Consider the following 20,199-nt stretch of genomic DNA (forward strand, 5'->3'; position numbering starts at 1 on the left):
ACACTGTTCGTGCATGAGGAAAATGGTTCTTTAAAGTTCGTGATCAAAATGCGTGCTGGAACCTGAGATGGACATCAAGCGCGGGAGAACAGTGACTCGTTGTTAGTTACAGTGAGTGAGAGAATAGTAGTATTTTAGTGAACAGGTTGCAACATTCAGTGTTTAACCCCCTCCATGTTTTCAATACTGATATAAAGATATATCTCACTGGACAGCTTTTCAAGTACATTCCCCCAGCACCACTCCCCGCAGTCAGGACTTCAAAACATGCCTTGAATTTTAAATTGAGGGAAAACTGATCATCTGGGTATTTCCAGTTTGCTTTCTTAAAGTAAAACTAATTTTGTGGCTCTTCTGAATTAGAATAATCAATGAAAACGATTGCTGTGATTTTTGGATACTGATATTCTTCATTGATTTGTAACTGACTTTCTCTTCTCTGCTTTCAGGCTGGAACTCGACAAGGAGGAGCGGGAGTCTGAGTCCCGGAGGGAGATTCAGCGTCACCAGCAGACGTGTGGAGCGCTGCAGGAGGAGAAGCAGGAGCTGCTGGCTCAGCTGGACGCCTCTCGGCAGCTGCACAGCGAGTGCCAGCACGAGCGGCACAGGCTGGAGCGGGACATGGGCGGCCTGAGGGAGCAGCTGGCGGACTCGCAGAACTGCCTCACCAGCTGTGAGCTGGACAGGGAGGAGCTGGCAGCCACCGTTAGGCAGCAAGAGACCAGCATCCAGAACCTCAGGTTCAGCTGCGAACAGCTTCAGGCTGATCTGCAAGCTTCCAAGGACCTAACCAATAAGCTGCATGAAGAAACCAGTGCCAAGGATCAGAAGATCGTTAGTTTGCTGTCTGCCAAGGAAGAAGCGGTTATGGCTGCTCTATCTGAGTTACAGCAGCAACATTCTGAAGAGATGAAGGAGCTGGAGCAGAGGCTCAGTAAGGAGGAAGAAGATAAAAAAGCCTTGGAAAATGAGAAGAACACATTTCTTGACAAGCTTGATCGTCTCACTGAAAAGATGCAGATAAGCAGAGAAGAAAGTAAGCAGCAGAAGGCACAGCTGGACTCCTTCACCAAGGCCATGTCGTCTTTGCAAGATGACAGAGACCGCGTACTGAGAGACTACAAGCAACTTGAGGAACGTCATCTCGTTATCATCTTGGAAAAAGACCAGTTAATTCAAGAGTCCGCTGCCGAAAACAATAAGCTCAAGGAAGAGATCAGGAGTTTCCACAGCCGGATGGACGACCTCAACTCTGAGAACGCCAAGCTGAACGCGGAGCTGGTGCGGTATAGAGAAGACCTGAACCAGGTCATTTCGATCAAGGACTCCCAGCAGAAACAACTTCTCAAGACGCAGCTTCAGCGCATCCAGGCTCTGGAGAAGGAGAAGGCAACGGCAGAGGCCCAGCTGAGGGAGTCTGAGCGCGCGCAGGATGGTCTCCGGGAGCGCGTGGAAGCGCTGGCGGGGGATAAAGCCAGAATGTCCGAGGAGATCGACACCCTGACGTCCTCCCTGTCTCGGGCGCAGGGCGAGGTGACAGCGCTACGTGAGGGGGGTCCTGTCGCGGAGTGTCAAGCGCAGCTGAAGGCCCGAGAGGAAGAGACGCAAGAACTGGGTCGTGAGCTTTCCCTCTCGCAGAAAAGGGTAACGGAGCTGGAGGCAGAATTAGCGCGTGTTCAAAGGGACGCAGCCAAGAGGGTGGGAGAGGCGGAGGACAGGCTGCGAAAGGAGCTGAAGCACCTGCATCACGATGCAGGGATAATGAGGAACGAGACAGAAACAGCAGAAGAGAGAGTAGCAGAGCTGGCACGGGACTTGATGGAAATGGAACAGAAATTTCTTGCGGTCACAGATGAAAACAAAGATCTCAGAGCTCAAATTCAGTCTTTCGGGAAGTCCATGAGCTCTCTTCAGGATAGCCGCGACCAGGCCAATGAAGAGCTGCGTGGTTTGAAACATAAATACTCTGCAGACCTAGAGGAACAAAAGTCCCTGGTGCAGAGTCTTCAGAAACAGGTGATTCAGCTCCAAGAGGAGCAACATTCCACTGCCAGGGACCGGGATAAGGTGAGATCTGAGCTCACGGAACTGCAGAAAGCCGCTGATGAAAGAGGTCTCTTGGCCCGGGTTGAGGAGCTTCGCCAGCAGCTCAGAGCCAAAGACGGTGAGCTGCTCCGTTTGTCCTCGGAGCTGCAGGGCGCTTCCTCCCAGCTCGCGTCTTTCTCCAGGGCGATGGGGAGCCTCCAGGACGAGCGAGACCGCCTGCTGCGGGAACGGGGCCGAACGCGCGAAGTGCACGAAGGGAAGCAGCAAGGAGAAGGGGGCGCTCCCGCTGCTCCTTCGGAGGTGCAGAGTCTGAAGAAGGCACTGTCCTCCTTGCAGGATGACAGAGACAGAGTGGTAAGTCCTTGTTCTCTCTTCCTGCTCTTACTTAAAGCCCCATAGGAGATTTGGATCTTCAGATCTTAAAATTCAGCACACTTAGATCTGGTATTTGCAGCGTGAAACACAGATCACTGTCTTCACAGAGTAGTTGAGGTTGGAAGGGACTTGTGGGGATCTTCTAGCCCAGCCCTCCTGCTCAGAGAGGGTCAGCTGAGTAGGTGCCCAGGGCAGCGTCCTCTCAGATATTTGTTGTCTCCATTGGTGGCTATTCCACAGCTTCACTGGACAACCTTTTTCCATGTCTCTGGAAATGGTTTCCAGAGTTCGTTGCTCCATCGCTTTCCCGTGATGGAGATGAGGCCGACCAGCTCGCAGGTCCCCAGTTCCTCCTCCTTCCCTTCTTGTAGGCAGGGACGACATTTGATTTCTTCCAGTCTGCAGGCGCCCCTCACGGTCACCGTGACCTTCCACAGGCAGTGGAGCCGCCTCCCAGCGGCCTCCGCTCTGGTGGGCCTGCTCCATTCCCTCCCGTGCGCTCAGAGTGCCGCGCGTGGTACCTTCTCTGACGCAGGAAACTGTGGTTTTATTGTTAGCTTTGCAGGGTGGTTTATCTTGTTTGACTTGATTTAAAATATGATACTCTTTTTGTTAATGTATATTAAACCCTCACAGAAGGTCTCAAAGCTCACTGCTCATTGACAATAGAATTCTCTGAGGTTTTCTATTTCTGGGCAGTTTTCAGTAGGCGGCTGTAATCACTGACTCCATTTAGAGTTTCTCTGTCTGAATGTGGCTTTTTTCTGCACATGCCACAGTGAGAAATGCTCTTAAGCACGGAGAAGCAGTAAGCCAGCCGCTTGCTCAGTTGTCACACACTCTGATATTTCGCTTTAATTCAAGGTGAGAGAGCTGAAGAATCTGCAGCAGCAATACATACTGGTTGGGGTAGAATCCGCTGAAAATTCTCGCTTAAAAGCACAGCTGCAGGAATGTCGGCGGGACGCGGAGGAGCAGCGCCGTCTGCACGAGCAGCTGAGGCGCGAGAGTGTTTCCTGCCAGCAGGAGCTCCAGCAGCTCAGGTGAGCATTGCTGTTTCCTCACTGCCTCGGGGACGCAAAAGTGCCATTTCTTTCATTCAAAGAGCAGGAATCCCTGGGCACCCGCCAGCTGTCACCGTGTCACCACGTCACCGCGTCACCGCGCCTCGGCCCCGCGGTGAGGGGTGTCCGCCCCGCGTGTTGGACGGAAACGCCTGTGTGAAATAGATCCATGGCCTTTTATTTCCTTTACCCAGTGGTAAAGATATTATCTATTTGATAGGAAACTTAGGCTGTTTCTTGTATTGGAGCTTGTGTATATGCTTACAGAACTCTACATTCCAGATGATGAACACCCTTTATTATGGCACTGATGTCACTGTTGAGAAGATTCTCTGTGACTGTCTAGTCCTCTGTTTCACTTGCTTTATGTCTTCTATTTTTAAAAAGTCTGTAAGTCAAGTCTAGTAAATCGCCATCTCCAGCTGGACTAAAACTGGTCAGACAAACGTGCTCTGCTGTAAAAACAGGGAAGACCCTTCCAGGCGCTCCAGGGATCATCTGGAACGGCTGAACCCGGGCGAGAGGCGCGGGGCTGTTGTGGGAAGAAGAACAGCTGGTTCTTGTCCAGAGTGACAAAACCCGTGTCCCTCCTCCCTCCCCGCCAGCCTGACCAGCCAGCCTCAGATCTCCTGCAGTCTGAAGCAGCTGACGAGTTTTCTCTATCTCCTGTTTGGCTTCTGAACTGTAAATGAAGCCAAGGCCTCACATTTGCACGTTGGGATCCATGTTGTGGTCCTGGTGCACATCTGACTGAGGCAGTGACAACGTTACAATGGCAAGTGGCATTGGCAATGACTTGCTTGACAAAATGCTCTGTACAGCAAGGTCGAAACAATGTCCGGGGTACCAAAAGTATGAGCGTTGAACAATCTGCAGTGCCGAGCCGAATAGAGAATACTTCCTTAAACCTGCCTTTTAGGTTCGTGCACCTAAGTGGGTTGTTTTGTTCTGGTTTAGTTATAAACCTTGTTTTCTGGTATGGAGTAATGATAGGAAATAGAATCATCCTCAGCGTGTTCTGACCTGGATATCATAAGTGACACCGGTAACTTTCTGGTTGTTTCCTTTGTGCGGTTCTGGGCAGACGAGAGAAGGCGGCCTGGGGGAGGCAGGACAGCGCCGTGAAGGAGCAGCGCCCGGCGGAGCAGGACGAGCGGCTGAGCCGTTTGCGGGGCATCGTGCAGGAAGTGAGCGCACCCCTCGGCGGGTCCCAGGCTGCCGCGGAGCCGCGCCCGGCGAAGGTGGGGGCACGTACGGTTCCTTTACTGCCTGGAAGTGTGCGGTGTGAAATTCAGTCAAAGCAGCGTGTGTCGCTTGTATCCAGCTTGTACAGGTTGCAGTATCGGGTTTTGATGTGAGGATTCCGAGGGCTATAGCAGCAACGCCACTTGAGCCACTGAAAACCTCGGGAGAGCTCTGACATGCCCATATGTGCTCTTCCAGTAGCTCACGGTTCCTCATGTTTTAGAGAGACAGCGGGAGAGACAGGGCTTCTGGCACCTTAGTTCTTCCAGTCACTATGGAACTTTTCAGGTCTTGCTGGCTATTTTAGAATTGCTTCTTGCACTGTATTTGAATCTCAGATCTTCTGATTTAGTTTTCCTTTTAATGTCACGTTCTAATTTTTGAGTTTCCTATTGAGTTTTTATTGCTGTTTTTACCACGACAAGGGTCTGCAATCCTGACTCCAGCCTAGAAAGGCTGAGGATTGAACATTGCACTCTCTGCCTCCTTCCCCATGTATCACAGTCCTAAGAGTGGAGCGGAGTACCCGGAGTGTTCTGCTCGGTGTGAGGAGGGACTGCTGCGTGTACGACCCATTGCGTTGTGAGCAAGGACAGGACCTTCCTGTCCGTGTCTGTAACGTTCCAGTGCGAAGCTCCTGTGTCAGTGGAGAGGGAGGAAATCTGCCCTTTTCTCTGACACACATATGCATACTTGCAAAGAAAAAGCTATAACAATGTGCAGGTGATGCTTTCCAGGAGAATGCTCCTGTGCTGACCTTTTAGTCTGTGTCGCATGAGAGCAGCGTGGACATTGCTTTGGGTTTTGTTTGTTTTTCTTGTTCTCATTCATACATTTTTTCCTTCCTGTATTGCAGGCAGCTTTAACACAACTGTTGAGAAGGACCCACTCCATTGTATGTGCAGGTTCAGGGATCTCTCCTAAAAGCCCAGATGGCTATTTCTGTTTGTTTGCCATTTTATGTTTTGCTTGAGCAGATCAACCTCCAGACCTGTGAATAATGTTGGGCTTTGACCAATGCTGAGCAGAGAGGGCTGATGTGAGAGGGGCTGTCGTGTGTGCAGCGTCTTTCATTGTCCCTTCCCCGGCAGATTTCTGCAGAAGTTCTGAGAGGCGACTTGTCAAGCATAGAAACAGAAAGGAAACATCTCCAAGCCCAGCTGAGTGACAGCCTGAAAGAACTGCACCAAAAAGAGCTCAGAATCCAGCAACTGAACAGCAAGGTACTGATTGTATCTCACACCGGCTTGCGGAGTCTGGGGTGAGGGATGTGGGGAGGCTTGAATGTGGCTGAGGGAGCAGGAGTGGACCGTTCTGTTCTTGTGGGCATTAGTAGAGTAACACAAACCCAAAAATGATGGTCAGAAGAGACTTGTGGAGATGATCTAGCACACCCTCTGCTGCTCAGAGCAGCACTGTCGCCAACATCAGACCAGGTCAGTCTCAGCTTTCCCAGCTGAGCGCTGAAGAATGGAGATGCCAGAGCCTCTCTGGGCCTTTCCCAGTGCTGCTCTGCACTGTTAATGCAGATGCTTTCCTTAATGTCCTGTCTGACTCTTGCAACCCACAATATGTGGCTGTGACCCCTTTTTGTATTTTCTGCCCCATCAGAAAAAGTTTGGCTCTGTCTGTTTTATGACTCCCTTTAATTTAATTGTAAGCTATTTTAAAATGACCCTTTAGCAGGCTGAAGCAGCCCAGCTCTCACAGGCGCCATGTGCTCCAGGCACTTGATGATCTCAGCAGCCTTTTCCTGGACTCCTTCCCATTTCTGTGTCCATTTTAGCACCAGAAAACACGCTGAAGATTACCGAGTCAAACCGTGAACATCACGCTGCCAAGTCCACCACTAGGCCATGTCCCTGAGTGCCACGTCCGCACGTCTTTTCAAACCCCTCCAGGGATGGTGACTCAACCGCTCCCTGGGCAGCCTGTTCCAATGCCTGACAACCATTTGGTGAAGAGTTTTTCATAACATTGAATCTAAACTTCCCCCGGCACAGCCTGAGGCCGTTTGCTGTCACCCTGTCACTTGTTACCTGGGAAAGGAGACTGGCACCCGCCTCGCTAGAACCTCCTTTTGGGCAGCTGTGGACAGCGATGTCTCCCCTCTGCCTGCCCTCCCCGAGACTTAACAGCCCCAGTTCCCTCAGCCGCTCCGCACAAAACCTCACAAAACCAGCTCCGTTCCCTTCTCTCCACTCGCTCCAGCACCTCAAGGCTTTTCTTGGCATGAGGGGTCCAAAACTGCCCCCAGGATTCATGGTTTGTCCTCCCCAGGTCCCAGCACAGGGACATCACTGCCCTGGGCCTGCTGGCCACACCAGTGCTGGCACCAGCCAGGGTGCTGTGGCCTCTTGGCCACCTGGGCACACGCTGGCTCATGTTCAGCCGCTGTCACCAACACCCCCAGGGCATTTTCCAGCCGCTGTTCCCCAGCTACAGCGTCCATGGGGTTGTTGTGACCCAGTGCAGGACCCTGTTGAACCTCAGACAATTGGCCTCAGCCCCTCGATCCAGCTGGTCCAGGTCCCTCCGTGTGGCCTCCCCACCCTCCAGCAGGTCAACGCTGCCACCCAGCTTGGTGTCATCTGCAAACTGACTGAGCGTGCACTCGATGCCCTCATCCAGGTCATTGATACAGATGTTAAACAGAACTGTCCCCAGTGCTGAGCCCTGGGGACACCACTCGTGACGGGCCACCAGCTGGATTGGGCTCCGTTCAGCACAGCTCCGTCCCGGCCCTCCAGCCGGTTCTTTACCCACCGAACAGTTCGCTCCTCCGGGCCATAAGCAGCCAGTTTCTGCAGGAGATGCTGGCAGGAACAGCACCAAGGCTTTACTGACGTCCCGGTAGACAACATCCATGGCCTTTTCCTCATCCACTAGGCAGATCACCTTGTCATAGAAGGAGATCAGGTTGGTCAAGGAGGACCCGTCTTTTATAAACCCGTGCTGATCGCCTGGTTGTCCTGTACGTGCTGTGTGATGACATTCAAGATGATCTACTCCATGGCCTTCCCTGGCACCAAAGTCACGCTGCCTACCTTTGTAGTTCCCCACATCCTCCTCCTGCCCTTCTTGTGGATGGGTGTCACATTTGCACAGGTCCAGGCACCTGGGACCTCCGCAGCTGAAAATGAGCCCTAGTTCCAGTCGCAGTAGCGCAGGCGCAGTCCCGTTGCCCGCTCTGCCTGGCGTCGGTAAGGCCCTCAGTCCGTGCCTCTCCCGGGCGCCGCGGTCACGGCGAGGACGTGCTCCTGGTGCGCGGCTGGGACTGCTGGTCCCCAGCAGAGCCGCTGCCTCGGCAGCCTCGTCCCGCCCCGTACCGGCACACGGGTTTTGCTTCAGGCGCAGTTTTACACTTCTTGCTGAGCTTAGGACTCACACTGGCCCAATCCTAAAGTTTCTCAAGGTCCCTCTAGACTGAAATTTTGGTCTTTGTAATGTCAGCGGCTCCCCCAAATTCAGTACTGACTGCAGATTTGCTGCTGCTATACTCTGTGTCACACCTTACATTGCTCTTAGCGTGGAGCAATGTGTGCCCCAGGAGTACTGTGATCATTGCTGGCTGTTAAACCACCTCTTGTTGCCTTTGAGTCCAGCAGTGCAGCCAATTTGTGACTGTGTGGTAGTTCATTTGTCTGGTTCATAGCTCCGTTTCCAAATGTGTATACCGTGGTGATGATGTTAAAAGCTCCGTGTGCTGGAGCTGGCTGGGCTGCAGTTAATTTCCTCGCAGCAGGAAAGGCGCTGTTCCCTGGGCGCTGTTACGGGTTTGTGACTGGAGCGGTGTCGGTAACACACCAGTGTGTCAACTGCCACTGAAAAGCGCTTGCACAGCACTGGGGCCGTTCCCGTTCCTCTGCTCTCCCTGCAGTGAGCAGACTGGGGTGCGCAGGGGCCTGGCAGAGGTGACAGCTGGCACAGCTGGACTGGGTGGGCGGGGGACACTCCAGCCACGTGTGGATCGTCCTCAGGAGGATCAGTGACAGTGTGTCTGAGCTGGCGACTTGCCTGCCACTGAACTGAGTGCCCCGTCCCTAAGGGGACCGGAGGGAGGATGGAGGAGGGTGAAGGAGCGGAGGAATGGACGAGAGAAGGGCAGAGAGAGGACAGACTGGGGGGACAATGGAGAAAGGATGAAGGGGAGAGAGAGGGAGACCAGTCACAGGGACCAGAGAGCAAGATTACATGAAGAGGTTCCCAGGTTCATTTCTGTTGCTGAGAGTTCTTTCCAGACTCGGGAAGGCACGCTGGTGATCTTGAAAAAGTGCGTTTCAGTGCCAAATCACAGGCAGTCTGATTCCCACGTTGAAATGGAGGACTCAGGATTTAGCAGTCTTCAGAAAGTGTTGCATTCAAGAAGCAAGCAAGAATATAAAATCATGATTTACTGACAGTATTTCTGAAAGGTTTAGGTCAATCTCGGCACTTCAGAAATCTTGTTTTGGAAGCGTGTCATTCTGTACATCGTGTTGATGCTTTTGGACTCCTGAGACCTTAGCCACAAGCTACTGTTGGAGATTGTCACTGGTTTTTGGATGTTAGCAAGTGCAGTGTGGCAGTTCCCATGTTCTCTACAGGACTCTTACTCTCAGTTACACAGAGAACAGTCTCGCTTCCACAGAAACACGAGTTCCCAGCGGTTGTGTTCTCTCCGCAGCTCTCCCAGGTCTTCGAGGAGAAAAACGCGCTGTCCCTGCAGCTGCGCGGCGGCGGCCGGAGCGGCGAGAGCCAGCGGCACCGCAGCGAGGCGCTGAGCCGCCTGCTGCTGCAGAGGGAGCTCCGGGAGCTGCAGCCTGCAGAGCAGGGCACGGTAAGGGCGGGCTTCCCGGGCTTCCTGGTGTGAGTGACGGGAAACCTCACTGCAGAGGGCTGCACTGGCTGGGCAGCGTTACAGCTGCCCTGTCTCTTCGTTCAGTGCAACCTGCCCCGCATTGTTGCCTCTTTCAGGAGCTGTTTGCAACAGACACTGCCCCAGGAGCGCCCCAAGAGAAGAACGAGCCTCAGAGCGGCAGTTACACACCAGAACTGCAGGAGCTGCAGCTGAGGTAAAGAGGGATGGGGCGTCAGTGCTGAGTGCTCCTTGGGCCACTGCTGAGCCTAGTCCTGTTAGTCTGTGTCACAGAGTTGGAAGAGCTCAGTTCCAGACTCGGACCTTGCAGAAGTGGAGGGACTGTCACAGGCACTTGACAGCTGTTGTTAGTTATCTCTTTGGTCAGAGCTCCAAGAACTGAAGAGACACCATGCGGCAGCAATTCCAGTTGACCGTCACCAGCCAAATTAGCATCTTTGATTTGATGGGTTGCATCCTCCGTAACTGCTTAGGTATATCGACAGTCCTGGTCTCAAGGTCATTAGCCTGAGAAAGTCTGGAGTTGAGACCTAGCGAATGGTTCCTCGTAGCCTTCTGGAACTGAGATCTAGCACATGACTCCGTGTACCCTTTCAAAATCATTTTCAGAAGGTGGGGCCAGGGACGATAGAGCCAAGGAACTCCTTCCTGATGTGACACAGAAGCTTCAAGAGATTTATCTGCTTTCTTGCTTTCCAATTAGTTTAAATATATTTGTAAAAGATAACTAGGCCTTCTGTGTGAAGTGGAACGGAATTGGAATCTGTTCCCATACAGCATCATTGAATATAATAGAAACAAAATAGTCTGTTAATTAGCCCTTTTTTGACATACACTTGGTTATTTTCTGACAGGCTGTCTGAAACCGAACACTTACATAGCAGCACGAAGCAGGATCTGAGGTACCTGGAGGAGCAGCTGGAGGAAGAACGGGACCGTCGTCTTGCTGCAGAGGAGGCGCTCTGTGCGGCACAGGACCAGCTCAGGAGGTGAGGGAGCGCGAGCGGACCCGCGGGGTCACTGCAGTACGGTGACCCGCGTTCCTTGTTCATCTGCGCTTCATTGAATCCTCTGCCAATGGCACTGGGGGCACAGAAACGGCTACACTGTGTCTGTTTCAGAACCACAGAACGGTTGGGGCTGGAAGGGACCTCTGCAGATCCCTGTTACCGAAACCTTGCCATTTATACCCAATACACTGTGTATCTCGGTTGAAGTAAAGCTCACTATTGGATTCTTCTACATAAAAACAATGCCTTTCTTCTGACACACATCATGGTTCATCTGAAAAGAAGGTCTGTGTGGAAGAACTCTGGATGAAGTTCCTTAGTAATTGCCGCACAGCTCAGGCACGTGCAGCATCGACGCCGGTGAGATCCTGCAGCTGATCTCACCGACGGGTGCTCGCCTGGAGGTGGACGGTGCTGCTTCTGCGCTCGTCCCTTAACCGTATCTTGGCAATCTGGAACATCTGCCACTAGAAAACAGCAAGAACCAGTGCTATTGAGACCAGGGCTGGCTTCCAAAATAATTCATAGAATTTAAAATACACAGTTAAATCTTCTGCCCTAGCGTCTTCCAAGTCACACACTAGGAAATTTCACTGGAAAGCTCTCATGTAAAACACAGAGACCTCAGTTAAGTTAAAGTGTTTAAAATTCCTGAAAGACTCAAAGAAAAAACAGCACAAGAATATTATGAGTGAGGGGATCTAACTCAGGCGAGCAGCGTCTCCGCTGCCCACCGCTGGGGTCTCGCTCTGCTGGAGAGAGGTGGTCATCGCTCATCGAGCGGGATGGGGGCGTCACTTTCTCTATGGCTTGGGCACTGGGAGTACAACGTGCAGGGAGAGCAGAGCCTGCCCTGTCGCTGTCGCTGCCCCTGTCGCTGCCCCTGTCGCTGCCCCTGTCGCTGCCCCTGTCGCTGCCCCTGCCGCTGCCCCTGCCGCTGCCCCTGCCCCTGCCGCTCGCTGCCCCTGTCGCTCGCTGCCCCTGTCGCTCGCTGCCCCTGTCGCTCGCTGCCCCTGTCGCTCGCTGCCCCTGTCGCTCGCTGCCCCTGTCGCTCGCTGCCCCTGTCGCTCCCTGCCCCTGCCCCTGCCCCTGCCCCTGCCCCTGCCCCTGCCCTGCCCCTGCCCCTGCCCCTGCCCCTGCCCCTGCCCCTGCCCCTGTCCCTGCCCCTGCCCCTGCCCCTGCCCCTGTCCTGCCCTGCCCTGGTGCCGCCACACTCACGTTGGGAAAGGAGGGTCCTGCTGGCCGGGCCAGCCCATCCTGCTCAGCCGGGGCGCAGGGGGCACCGCAGCTGCATAGACGAAACCAGCGCTTGTCAGTGAGGCCACGGCTTGCTGGCAATGGCTGACGACTTCCTGAAGAAACACCTGGTTTCCTAAGCGTGTCTGCAGTGCTGATTTGGGGATCATAAGAAACTGAATTTGATGTTATGTGTTTTGCGGCAGGTTGCAGTCGAACGAGTGGACGTCTTCCTCCGGCACCAGCGTTGACATGACGCCGGGTCATGAGCACTCCTTGCTGATTGAGTCCGCGGATAACACTTTCAGCAAAGTAAGAATTGACATTTGTGGCTGTCAATGATGTGAGCCGTGGCTGATGCAAGAAGTGTGAACTGAAAACTGGGGACCTATAGCAGCTAAATCCTTCTGTAGGCACATTTACATTTTTTCAGGTTTGTGTAGGTTTCCGCTCTTGTCTTGCTGTGTTTTCTGTGCCAAAAGCCACGTAACTGTTGTGATCAAGGCTTTACTACAGTCTGCATAAGCAGACTAAATTTCAGAGGTACCCTGTTTCCCTGAAAATAAGACCTACCCTGAAAATAAGCCCTAGCATGATTTCTCAGAATTTTTAGGATGCTCAAAATATAAGCCCTACTCCAAAAATTAACCCTAGTTACAGTTTATTTTAAAAGTCTATTTAAATGGTGTCCAGGCAGCTATTCATATTAAATGTAAGCATCTCTTGGAACAAAAATTGTATAAGACCCTGTCTTATTTTCAGGGAAACAGGGTAGCTAAAATGTAGGTCAGCGTTGTGCCTCAAACATGGTCTCTTGTTCCTTGTGGAATATTCAGGGCCTCGGTGGTAAGCAGACAGGCAGAGCATGTGAAATGACGTGAGATCTCACGCATGAGGAGTAGACGTTACTGGCCCCAGCACCCGCCATGTCTGGACTCTGCCCTTTGCTCAGCGACCGTCGCGGTTTCTCCGCACTCTGCGTCTCTCAGGCCAGCTCGGCCGGGCCGGGAGCTGCTGTTCCCTGTCTCACAGCCGCCTGTCCCGCCCCGCGCAGGCGTTTGCCCTGCAGAGCAGTTTGCCCCGCGCAGGCGTTTGCCCTGCAGAGCAGTTTGCCCCGCGCAGGCGTTTGCCCTGCAGAGCAGTTTGCCCTGCAGAGCAGTTTGCCCCGCGCAGGCGTTTGCCCCGCACAGGCGTTTGCCCCGCGCAGCAGTTCGCCCCCTGGTCTCGCCGGGCCTTGGGGCCGGTGATCTCCGCGGAACGGCGCCGAGAGCCGAACCCGGATGCTGCTCTGGGCTCGTGCTGGGGTTTTGTACTGTAGCAGACACGTTTTAGTCTGCGGACTCCTGGAGGAGCCACTGTAGAGCAGGGTCACTCCATGGCAACTTGTTCAATGGTTCCAAAGTCCGTTCAGCTCCAAGGAGGAAAGAACACAACAAATAAATAAAAATACTCTTCTTCTAGGCCAGGTTGTGAATCAGGACTCCTAGTAGCTCTGTGCTGTAGCAGAAAAGTGCCGTTGATCCGTTGGTTTATATTTCACTTGGATGAGCTAAAAATTCATAGGGGCCAAATGCTGGAGGGGGAAATATTCTGCATTCTGTTGCTCCTTCTCAGTTAGAATTGGACAGAGCCAGCTCACGAGGAGCCTGCAGAGGGCAGAAGGAATATCCCACCGAGGGCTGGCTCTAGAGGCTGAACCTGGCAGCGGAGTGGGTTTGGGAAGGCTCGTGCTCATGAGCTTAAACTGGTGCTCGTCACCTGGAGAGCTGCGGGTGACGCTGGGGACGCCTCCGCTGCTGGCACTGACCGCTTTCTCTGTTACTCCTCCAGGCTCGGAACGTCGCTGGACTGCGGCGCCTGTTACGCGCTCTGTTCCGGTCCCGGACCCGCTTGCCTCTGCTAGTGGCCACGTATCTGCTCGCTGTCCACGTCCTGCTCCTCCTGTGCTTTACAGGCCACCTCTGAACAGGAATAGCGGCCTCCTCGTGAGCCGCAGCCCCGTGTGCCCCCGGGCCCGCGTTCCCTGTCCGCAGGGCAGCGCTTCACCTCCCTTCCCAGGTCAGCCCTCGGGGCGCAGCTGCACCCAGCAGCGTCCCCGGGTGTGCTGAGGAGGCGGCAGCGGGCGCTGCTGCTCGGGCTGCTGCCGGGACGTGCCGTTCCTTTGGTGTTTCCCAAAGGAGTGGTGCATCTTTGAGTTGGGGTCCCCATGCTACAGGCTTCAAGGACAGATTCTGCTCCTGCACCCGGAGCTAGCACCACTCGTCATGTGGTGTTGTGCAGGAATAGGAATAGTGCTGGTGGGAATAAGAAAAATACTCTTGAGTTGCTGCCGTACTTCAACACTTCCCGGAGCTGCAGGATCTTCCCCCTCCGAGACCGGATCAGTGACCTGGGCTGGGGATCCCTGCAGCTGCTGTAAGAAAGAGAAGCTTCCTTCCTTCCCTCCATCCCCGGATGTGCTCCGTGGCTCAGCTCCGTTTGAAATGCAAATCCTAAGGAAGCTGCAGACACTTTAAGGAACATGAATTGAATTTCAGATTTGTGTTTCCTGCTCAGTTGCTTCTCATGTTGAAGAAAGGCCAAAATTAGTATATAATTAATGTATCTGGACCTGCTAAGCATTCCATTTAAAACCAGTCATATATCTCCCCTGACGAGCCTGTAAAATAACGTCAGTGATTCAGTAGCCGAAAAGGAATAAGTTATACCCTTGCTTTTTATAACTTTGTGCACCTGCGATGACGGAAGGTGCTTCCGCACCTCTTGGGCTGAGCGCGGCCGCGATCCTGCGTCCTCGTCCTGGAACGGCCGTGAGGTGAGACCCGTAAGGGCTGCGTTGAAGGGTCCATAGCGTGGTATGTGCGCCCACAACAACGGTACCAAAGGTAGAGGCTCCAGAAATAAACTGAGGAAGGGAATAGAGTTCTGGAACCTTCTGGCATCTCGGCTTCAGGAAAAGCCGGTTGCAGAAAGCTAGTGCTGGTCATTAGACGTGGTAGAATCTAAAGCAACCTGATGCAAATGGACTTGATCTTATAGAATATATGGAATGCCATGTTTTCTAAAGAAATCCCGAATACATCCTGGAATTGAGACTACTCTGTTCCGACGGGAGAAGGGCGAGTGCGAAGAAGATGATTCCAGTTCCCCGTCAGAGACCAAGCGGTCACTCTGTGCAGAGGGTCGTACCTGCCTTTGCTAGAGCGTTATCCGTCACATTTTTCCCATGGGAAAGCAGCTGTTCCGTTGATACTGCTGGTAAAGGAAGGTTCTCCAGCCTGTTTGAGGATGGGTTGATTTCGTTGTGGCATTAAAGCCGCTGGATCTCTGGCAGGTCCCGAACACGAGCACTGTGTACCCATTTGTGCACTGCCCCGGTTATCCACGGGGACTTCAACTGCATAAACCCAGTGACCAAACACTTGGCCTATGCCTTCCTGGAGCATGTGCTCCTGTATATATAATAAAGATTATTTTTCAGATGGAATTTGTATAATGTTGTCAAGTAAATGTCAAGGGTCTCTCGAGGGTATTGTGCTGCTGTGTCTTACCTTTTACAGGACCACCGTGGGACTGGCTGCTTTGTGTGAGCTGTGTGTGTGTCCATTGCAGCAGCTCCGTTTCTTCGCAGAGATGATGTTTTTCCCTTATCTCACCTCTCAGCCTTTTTTCGTGTTTTGCTGCAATGACCAAATAAGGAAATAGCACTTTAATAGTGAAAGCAACTCCCATAAACCCAGTTCTGCTGGGGTTTACTTTTCTCTGCGTTTAGGCGTATTTGACCGAACGCAGAGTTGTGCGAGGCGGGGGTCAGCAGCGGCCTCGGGGGGGATGAGCCGACACGTGCTGTCCTCGTCCAGCTCCACCCAAAGGCAGGCGCCTTGGTTCGCGTTCCCTGCTGCCGTCCACCAGCACCGCTACAAGAGCCAGAAATGGGTGTTGTGAGACCACGGACAACGTTTCAGCTGTAACAGGAGCAAGAGTTGTAAGCAAAGTACGTTTCCTTAGAGCCCGTGGTGCAGGTTCTCCTGACCTGAAATAACACAGGCTTGTGCTGGTTCAGAGACATTTAAATATTTTATACCTTCAGATGGAACAGTTGCAGCTGAGATTAAATACATAAATAGCAACCTCAGAAGGAACTCCTGATCTGATAATCATAGTCTGAGCTTTGTGGTGTGACCTAATCAAAGATGTGGCATTTTAGCCGGTGTTTCCTGTTTCAAACATTCCAACCCGTGTTTCTCCTCTGACGGACCCGTGGTGCCCGGGGGTTCGGTGTGTCTGCAGCAGAGGACGCTGGCCCGTGGAGCTGTCCCTGCCGTCCCCGCGGCCACTGCTGAGCCGGGTCCGGATCGGGCAGCGGCACCAGAGACGGGGCAGCCGGACGAACCCTCACAGCTCAGCCCCTCCACAGGCGCGCTGGACAAAACACACGGCGAGATGGAGGGGAGGAACCTGTGCAAGTTCTCACCCAGGTGAGATCGACCGACTCCTTGCAACAGGAGCTGCGATGAGACCGGCGCACGTTGCGGTGGTCGGGGAGGCCCCGCTGAGCGATCAGAGGCGCCCGCTGGCAGACAGGCCCTCTGCTCGGGGGAGCTTGCTGTCTGCCCGAGGCCCAAGGGGTGTCACCGGGCGAGTGACAAGCTTAGTACAGCCTTGGACTATGACCCACTCCAGCTTTTTCACGTGGGAACTAATGGTGTTGCAACAAGAAGAGATTTTGGGGCCCTGGGAAGAACGCCGAAAGCTTTGGGAGCACAGGCGGTGTTTTCCTCAGCCCAGCAGTCCGGAGACACGCTGGAAGAAGAAGCCGTGAGCAAGACGCCGGCACGTGGCTCCGGAGCCAGGCCTGTGCCACAGCTTTCCTTACGGAGCACGCGGTGCGCTGGGCCCCCCGGGATTCACCCGTCCCAGCGCGGAAAACGCGTCTGTCGTAAACTGGTGGGACTCGTTGAGGGGGCTTTAAACTGGGATCCCAACAGGAGAGGTGGAATGGCGACACTAACGGGAACAGTCACGCTGCTCCAGGGAGCGCATCTGAAATGGCGGCACAGCAGTGCATGCAATGAGAAACAGATACGATGAACTGGAAGCGCTGGGCAGTTCTGGAGCTACGATATCGTCGGCATAGGAGCTGGTGGAACGAGTCCGCACTGCGACGGAGGTGACGGGCTGTTCGGGGTCGGGAGCGCGGGGCGGCTGCACCACGCGCGGAGCGGTGTGACGGGGCAGCCCTGCGGGGAGGACGCGGGTTAAAGCCGCTGGGTGAGGATCAGGGCTGGGAAAACGAAGCAGAGCTCATGGCGGGTGTCTGCTATCGACTGCCCAGCCGGGATGATCGCACGATTAATTATTCTACAGGCAATTAGCAGGAATCTCTGGAGCAGTGGCCCTTGTCCTTATGGGAGATTTGATCTCCCCAGGCACGGGAGTCACTGCTGTGACTGTGCTGGGAAGTTCCTCGGGCTCGCCGATCTCTTCTCGTCACAAGCCCGGCTGAGGCAGCCGGGGAAGCCGCGCGCAGGCTCGTGAGGGAGCAGAAGGGCTCAGGGAGGCGGGGGGGCTGCCTTGTCCCCGTGATCGCTGGACCGTTGAGCTTAAAATCTCAGTGTAATGAGAAAATAACCTCAGCAGAGTTGCTCCCTGGATTTCAAGAGAGCAAACGTTAAGCTATTTGGGGAGCTACTTATCCGTGTCCTCTGAGAATCTGCTTTGAGGGCTGAGGAGTCAGCGAGAGCCGGTCGGTGTCTCAGCGGCGCCTGTGACAGGACGGGCACGGGCGGCCCCGCGGGGCCAGCGCCCAGCGAGGCGCAGACACCCCCTCGGCCGAATGGGAGCTCCTCGAGGCGGCCCCCGGCAAACGGACCCGTGGGCCTGCGGAAGCCAGCTCAGAGTTCGCAGGAGCAGAACCGTGCCTGGGTATGCAGGGAGAAGGCACAGAGGGCCGAATCTTAGAGTATAAACCGGTCAGTATTATGTCAAACAACAAGAAAGGCACTTTTAAGTACATTTATAGCAAGAGAAGTTCTTGGAGCAATCCCTGTTGAAGACGGTCACCTGACGAACAGGGATGGAGGAGAGGAGGAGGCCCTCCATGCTGGTTTTGCCTCAGTCTTTGATAACACTGACGGGCCTCTGGCTGCCGGCGCCCGAGTCAGAGGCGCCGGACGCGGGAACCGTGCGCTCCGTGCGCTCTGTGCACTCCATGCGCTCCGTGCGCTCCGTGCGCTCCGTGCGCTCCGTGCGCCCACCGAGGCGAGCGGCAGCAGCTGCGTCACGAGCCGCGTGGGCGGGAGGATTCACCGGGCAGGGAAGGGCGAACGGGCGCGGTGGCAGGAGCACGGGCCAGTCAGGGACATGGAGCTTAACAGGACCAAACGCCAGATTCTCTGTCCGAGGCAGAGGGACAGCGGGCATGAGTGTAAACCGGGAGAGCAGTGGCAGGAGCTGCCCTGCAGGACGGGGCCTGGGTGCTGGTCGGCAGCAGATCGAGAGAGCCAGCAGTGACCCTGGCAGCAAGAGGACAAACCCATCCTGGGGCATCAAACCGCACACAGCCAGCTGGGCCGGACACGGGACGGTACTCGGTGCTGCTGCAGCCTCAGCTTGGGTACTGTGTGCAGCGCTGGGCCCCACGGTTTCAACAGACATGTCCAGGGGAGACCAACAGCGCCGGGAAGGGCTGGAAGGAACGTGTGGTCTGGAGAGGAGGCGGCTGAGCAGCGACCTGCTGGCTCCGCAGCTCCTGGGGAGGGACGTGGAGAGGGAGCGGCCCAGCTCTGCTCTGGGGTCCAGGGACAGGACCCCTGGGCGTCACACCGTGCAGGGGACGTTCAGACCTTACATTAGGAAACACTTATTTACCAAGATGGTGGCCACACACCCGTACAGGCTTCCTAGAGAGGGAACTGCAACATGCAAGGGAACCTCAGCGTGCAAGGGGACGCCAGCGTGCAAGGAAACTGCAGCGTGCAAGGGGACAGCAACATGCAAGGAAACCGCAGCGTGCAAGGGGACTGCAGCGTGCAAGGGGACTGCAGAGTGCAAGGGAACTCCAGCGTGCAAGGGGACTCCAGTGTGCAAGGGAACCTCAGCGTGCAAGGGAACCTCAGCACGCAAGGAGACTGCAGCGTGCAAGGGGACTGCAGTGTGCAAGGGTACAGCAGTGTGCAAGAGGACTGCAGCGTGCAAGGGGACTGCAGCGTGCAAGGGGACGGGCAGGTTTCCTGGCGTGGCTCGGGCAGCGCTGGGGGCTGGGACGGAGGAAGTGAAGATCGCTGAAGCTGAAACAGGAACCGGAGCGCAGGGCCCGACAGCCGTCGCTTGCAACAGGTGCCTGAGCAAAACGCAGCGAGTTTTCCGTCAGGAGCTGGTGAGCCTCTGGAGGTAAGAAAGCTGAGCGGATTCTGAGAGAAGAAAGCGAGAAACAACAAAAAAACGTAGGGCTTTGGTGGGCAACTCCTTCCTGACCCCTCATGTGTGAGCTGACAGTGCTCAGCGTTCGCTTCTCTGCCTGTTCTTCGGTCACGGTTGTTGCTCTCTGAGGCTCTAAAGAACAACATTTCCGAACGAGCCAGCGCGGCTGTGCGGAGCGTGGTAACCCCGTGTTCGTGCTGCAGCAGATGCTCCCAAGGGGAAGAGCGGGACACAGCAAAGGGCTGCGGTGCTGCCCTGGCCGGTCCTGCTACCGCAGAGGGCGCCCGGGGCCCCGCGCTGTGGCTGGTCCGTGCTTTGCACCGTTCCCAAGGTGCCTGGTGGGCGGTTTTGCAGAGCAGTGGTCGAGAACCATTTACAGCAGGATTTAAACCCCAGACCACCTGCACTGAGCAGCTGCTCAGGTCAGCGGCCCTGCTGAACAGCCCTGTTCTGGTTGGTTACTGCTGCTGTTTCATCGCTAACAAAAATGTGCCATAAACTTTAAAAGTCTTTGGAGTGAGAGATGCTAATAAATTAGGGAGGGGAAAAGGAGATGAAAGGTGGTGTTCGATTCTGCTGCGTTGTCCACATGGGCCTTCCTGCTTCCCCGCTTCTGTTTGCGATCAGCACACAAGAATGCTGTGCTGTCAGTGTGTGCGCGGGCTGTGGCGTATGTCACAGAGCCGATGCAGCTTCTGGGTTTGGGGATTTTCCTGGGGAAGGCCTATGGCCGCATCCTCACGGTAGATCTGCCCTGTCCTGCATCCTCCCCTTAGCTCACTGTCTGGCTTTTGCTCAGCGCTGCTGTGCTCTGCAGTTCCTGTTGTCTCTGCTCCCTGCTGCTGATTCTCTACACAACTGGTAAGGGCAGCTGGAAACGGAACTAAACTGTGCTGAACTGGAAGGTTATTCACTCGGCAGCCCTTCGTGTTGTACAGTTAAT

The 20,199-nt window shown here is 54.6% G+C and overlaps 1 protein-coding gene across 1 annotated transcript in view; it reads left to right on the forward strand.

Moving 5' to 3' along the window:
- The window catches only part of GOLGB1 (golgin B1), a 61,079-nt gene that overhangs the window by 22,442 nt on the left and 18,438 nt on the right, over positions 1-20,199 (forward strand). The window contains exons 13-23 of the mRNA XM_080358096.1: positions 450-2,400; positions 3,286-3,464; positions 4,570-4,726; positions 5,822-5,953; positions 9,397-9,549; positions 9,687-9,784; positions 10,443-10,577; positions 12,041-12,146; positions 13,665-13,796; positions 16,125-16,312; positions 17,558-17,759. Of these exons, the coding sequence (XP_080214222.1) occupies positions 450-2,400; positions 3,286-3,464; positions 4,570-4,726; positions 5,822-5,953; positions 9,397-9,549; positions 9,687-9,784; positions 10,443-10,577; positions 12,041-12,146; positions 13,665-13,796; positions 16,125-16,312; positions 17,558-17,759 (3,433 nt within the window). The remainder of the gene's footprint in view (positions 1-449; positions 2,401-3,285; positions 3,465-4,569; positions 4,727-5,821; positions 5,954-9,396; positions 9,550-9,686; positions 9,785-10,442; positions 10,578-12,040; positions 12,147-13,664; positions 13,797-16,124; positions 16,313-17,557; positions 17,760-20,199) is intronic.

The sequence above is a fragment of the Nesoenas mayeri genome, assembly GCF_963082525.1.
Source record: "Nesoenas mayeri genome assembly, chromosome: 1".
Classification (NCBI taxonomy): domain Eukaryota; kingdom Metazoa; phylum Chordata; class Aves; order Columbiformes; family Columbidae; genus Nesoenas; species Nesoenas mayeri.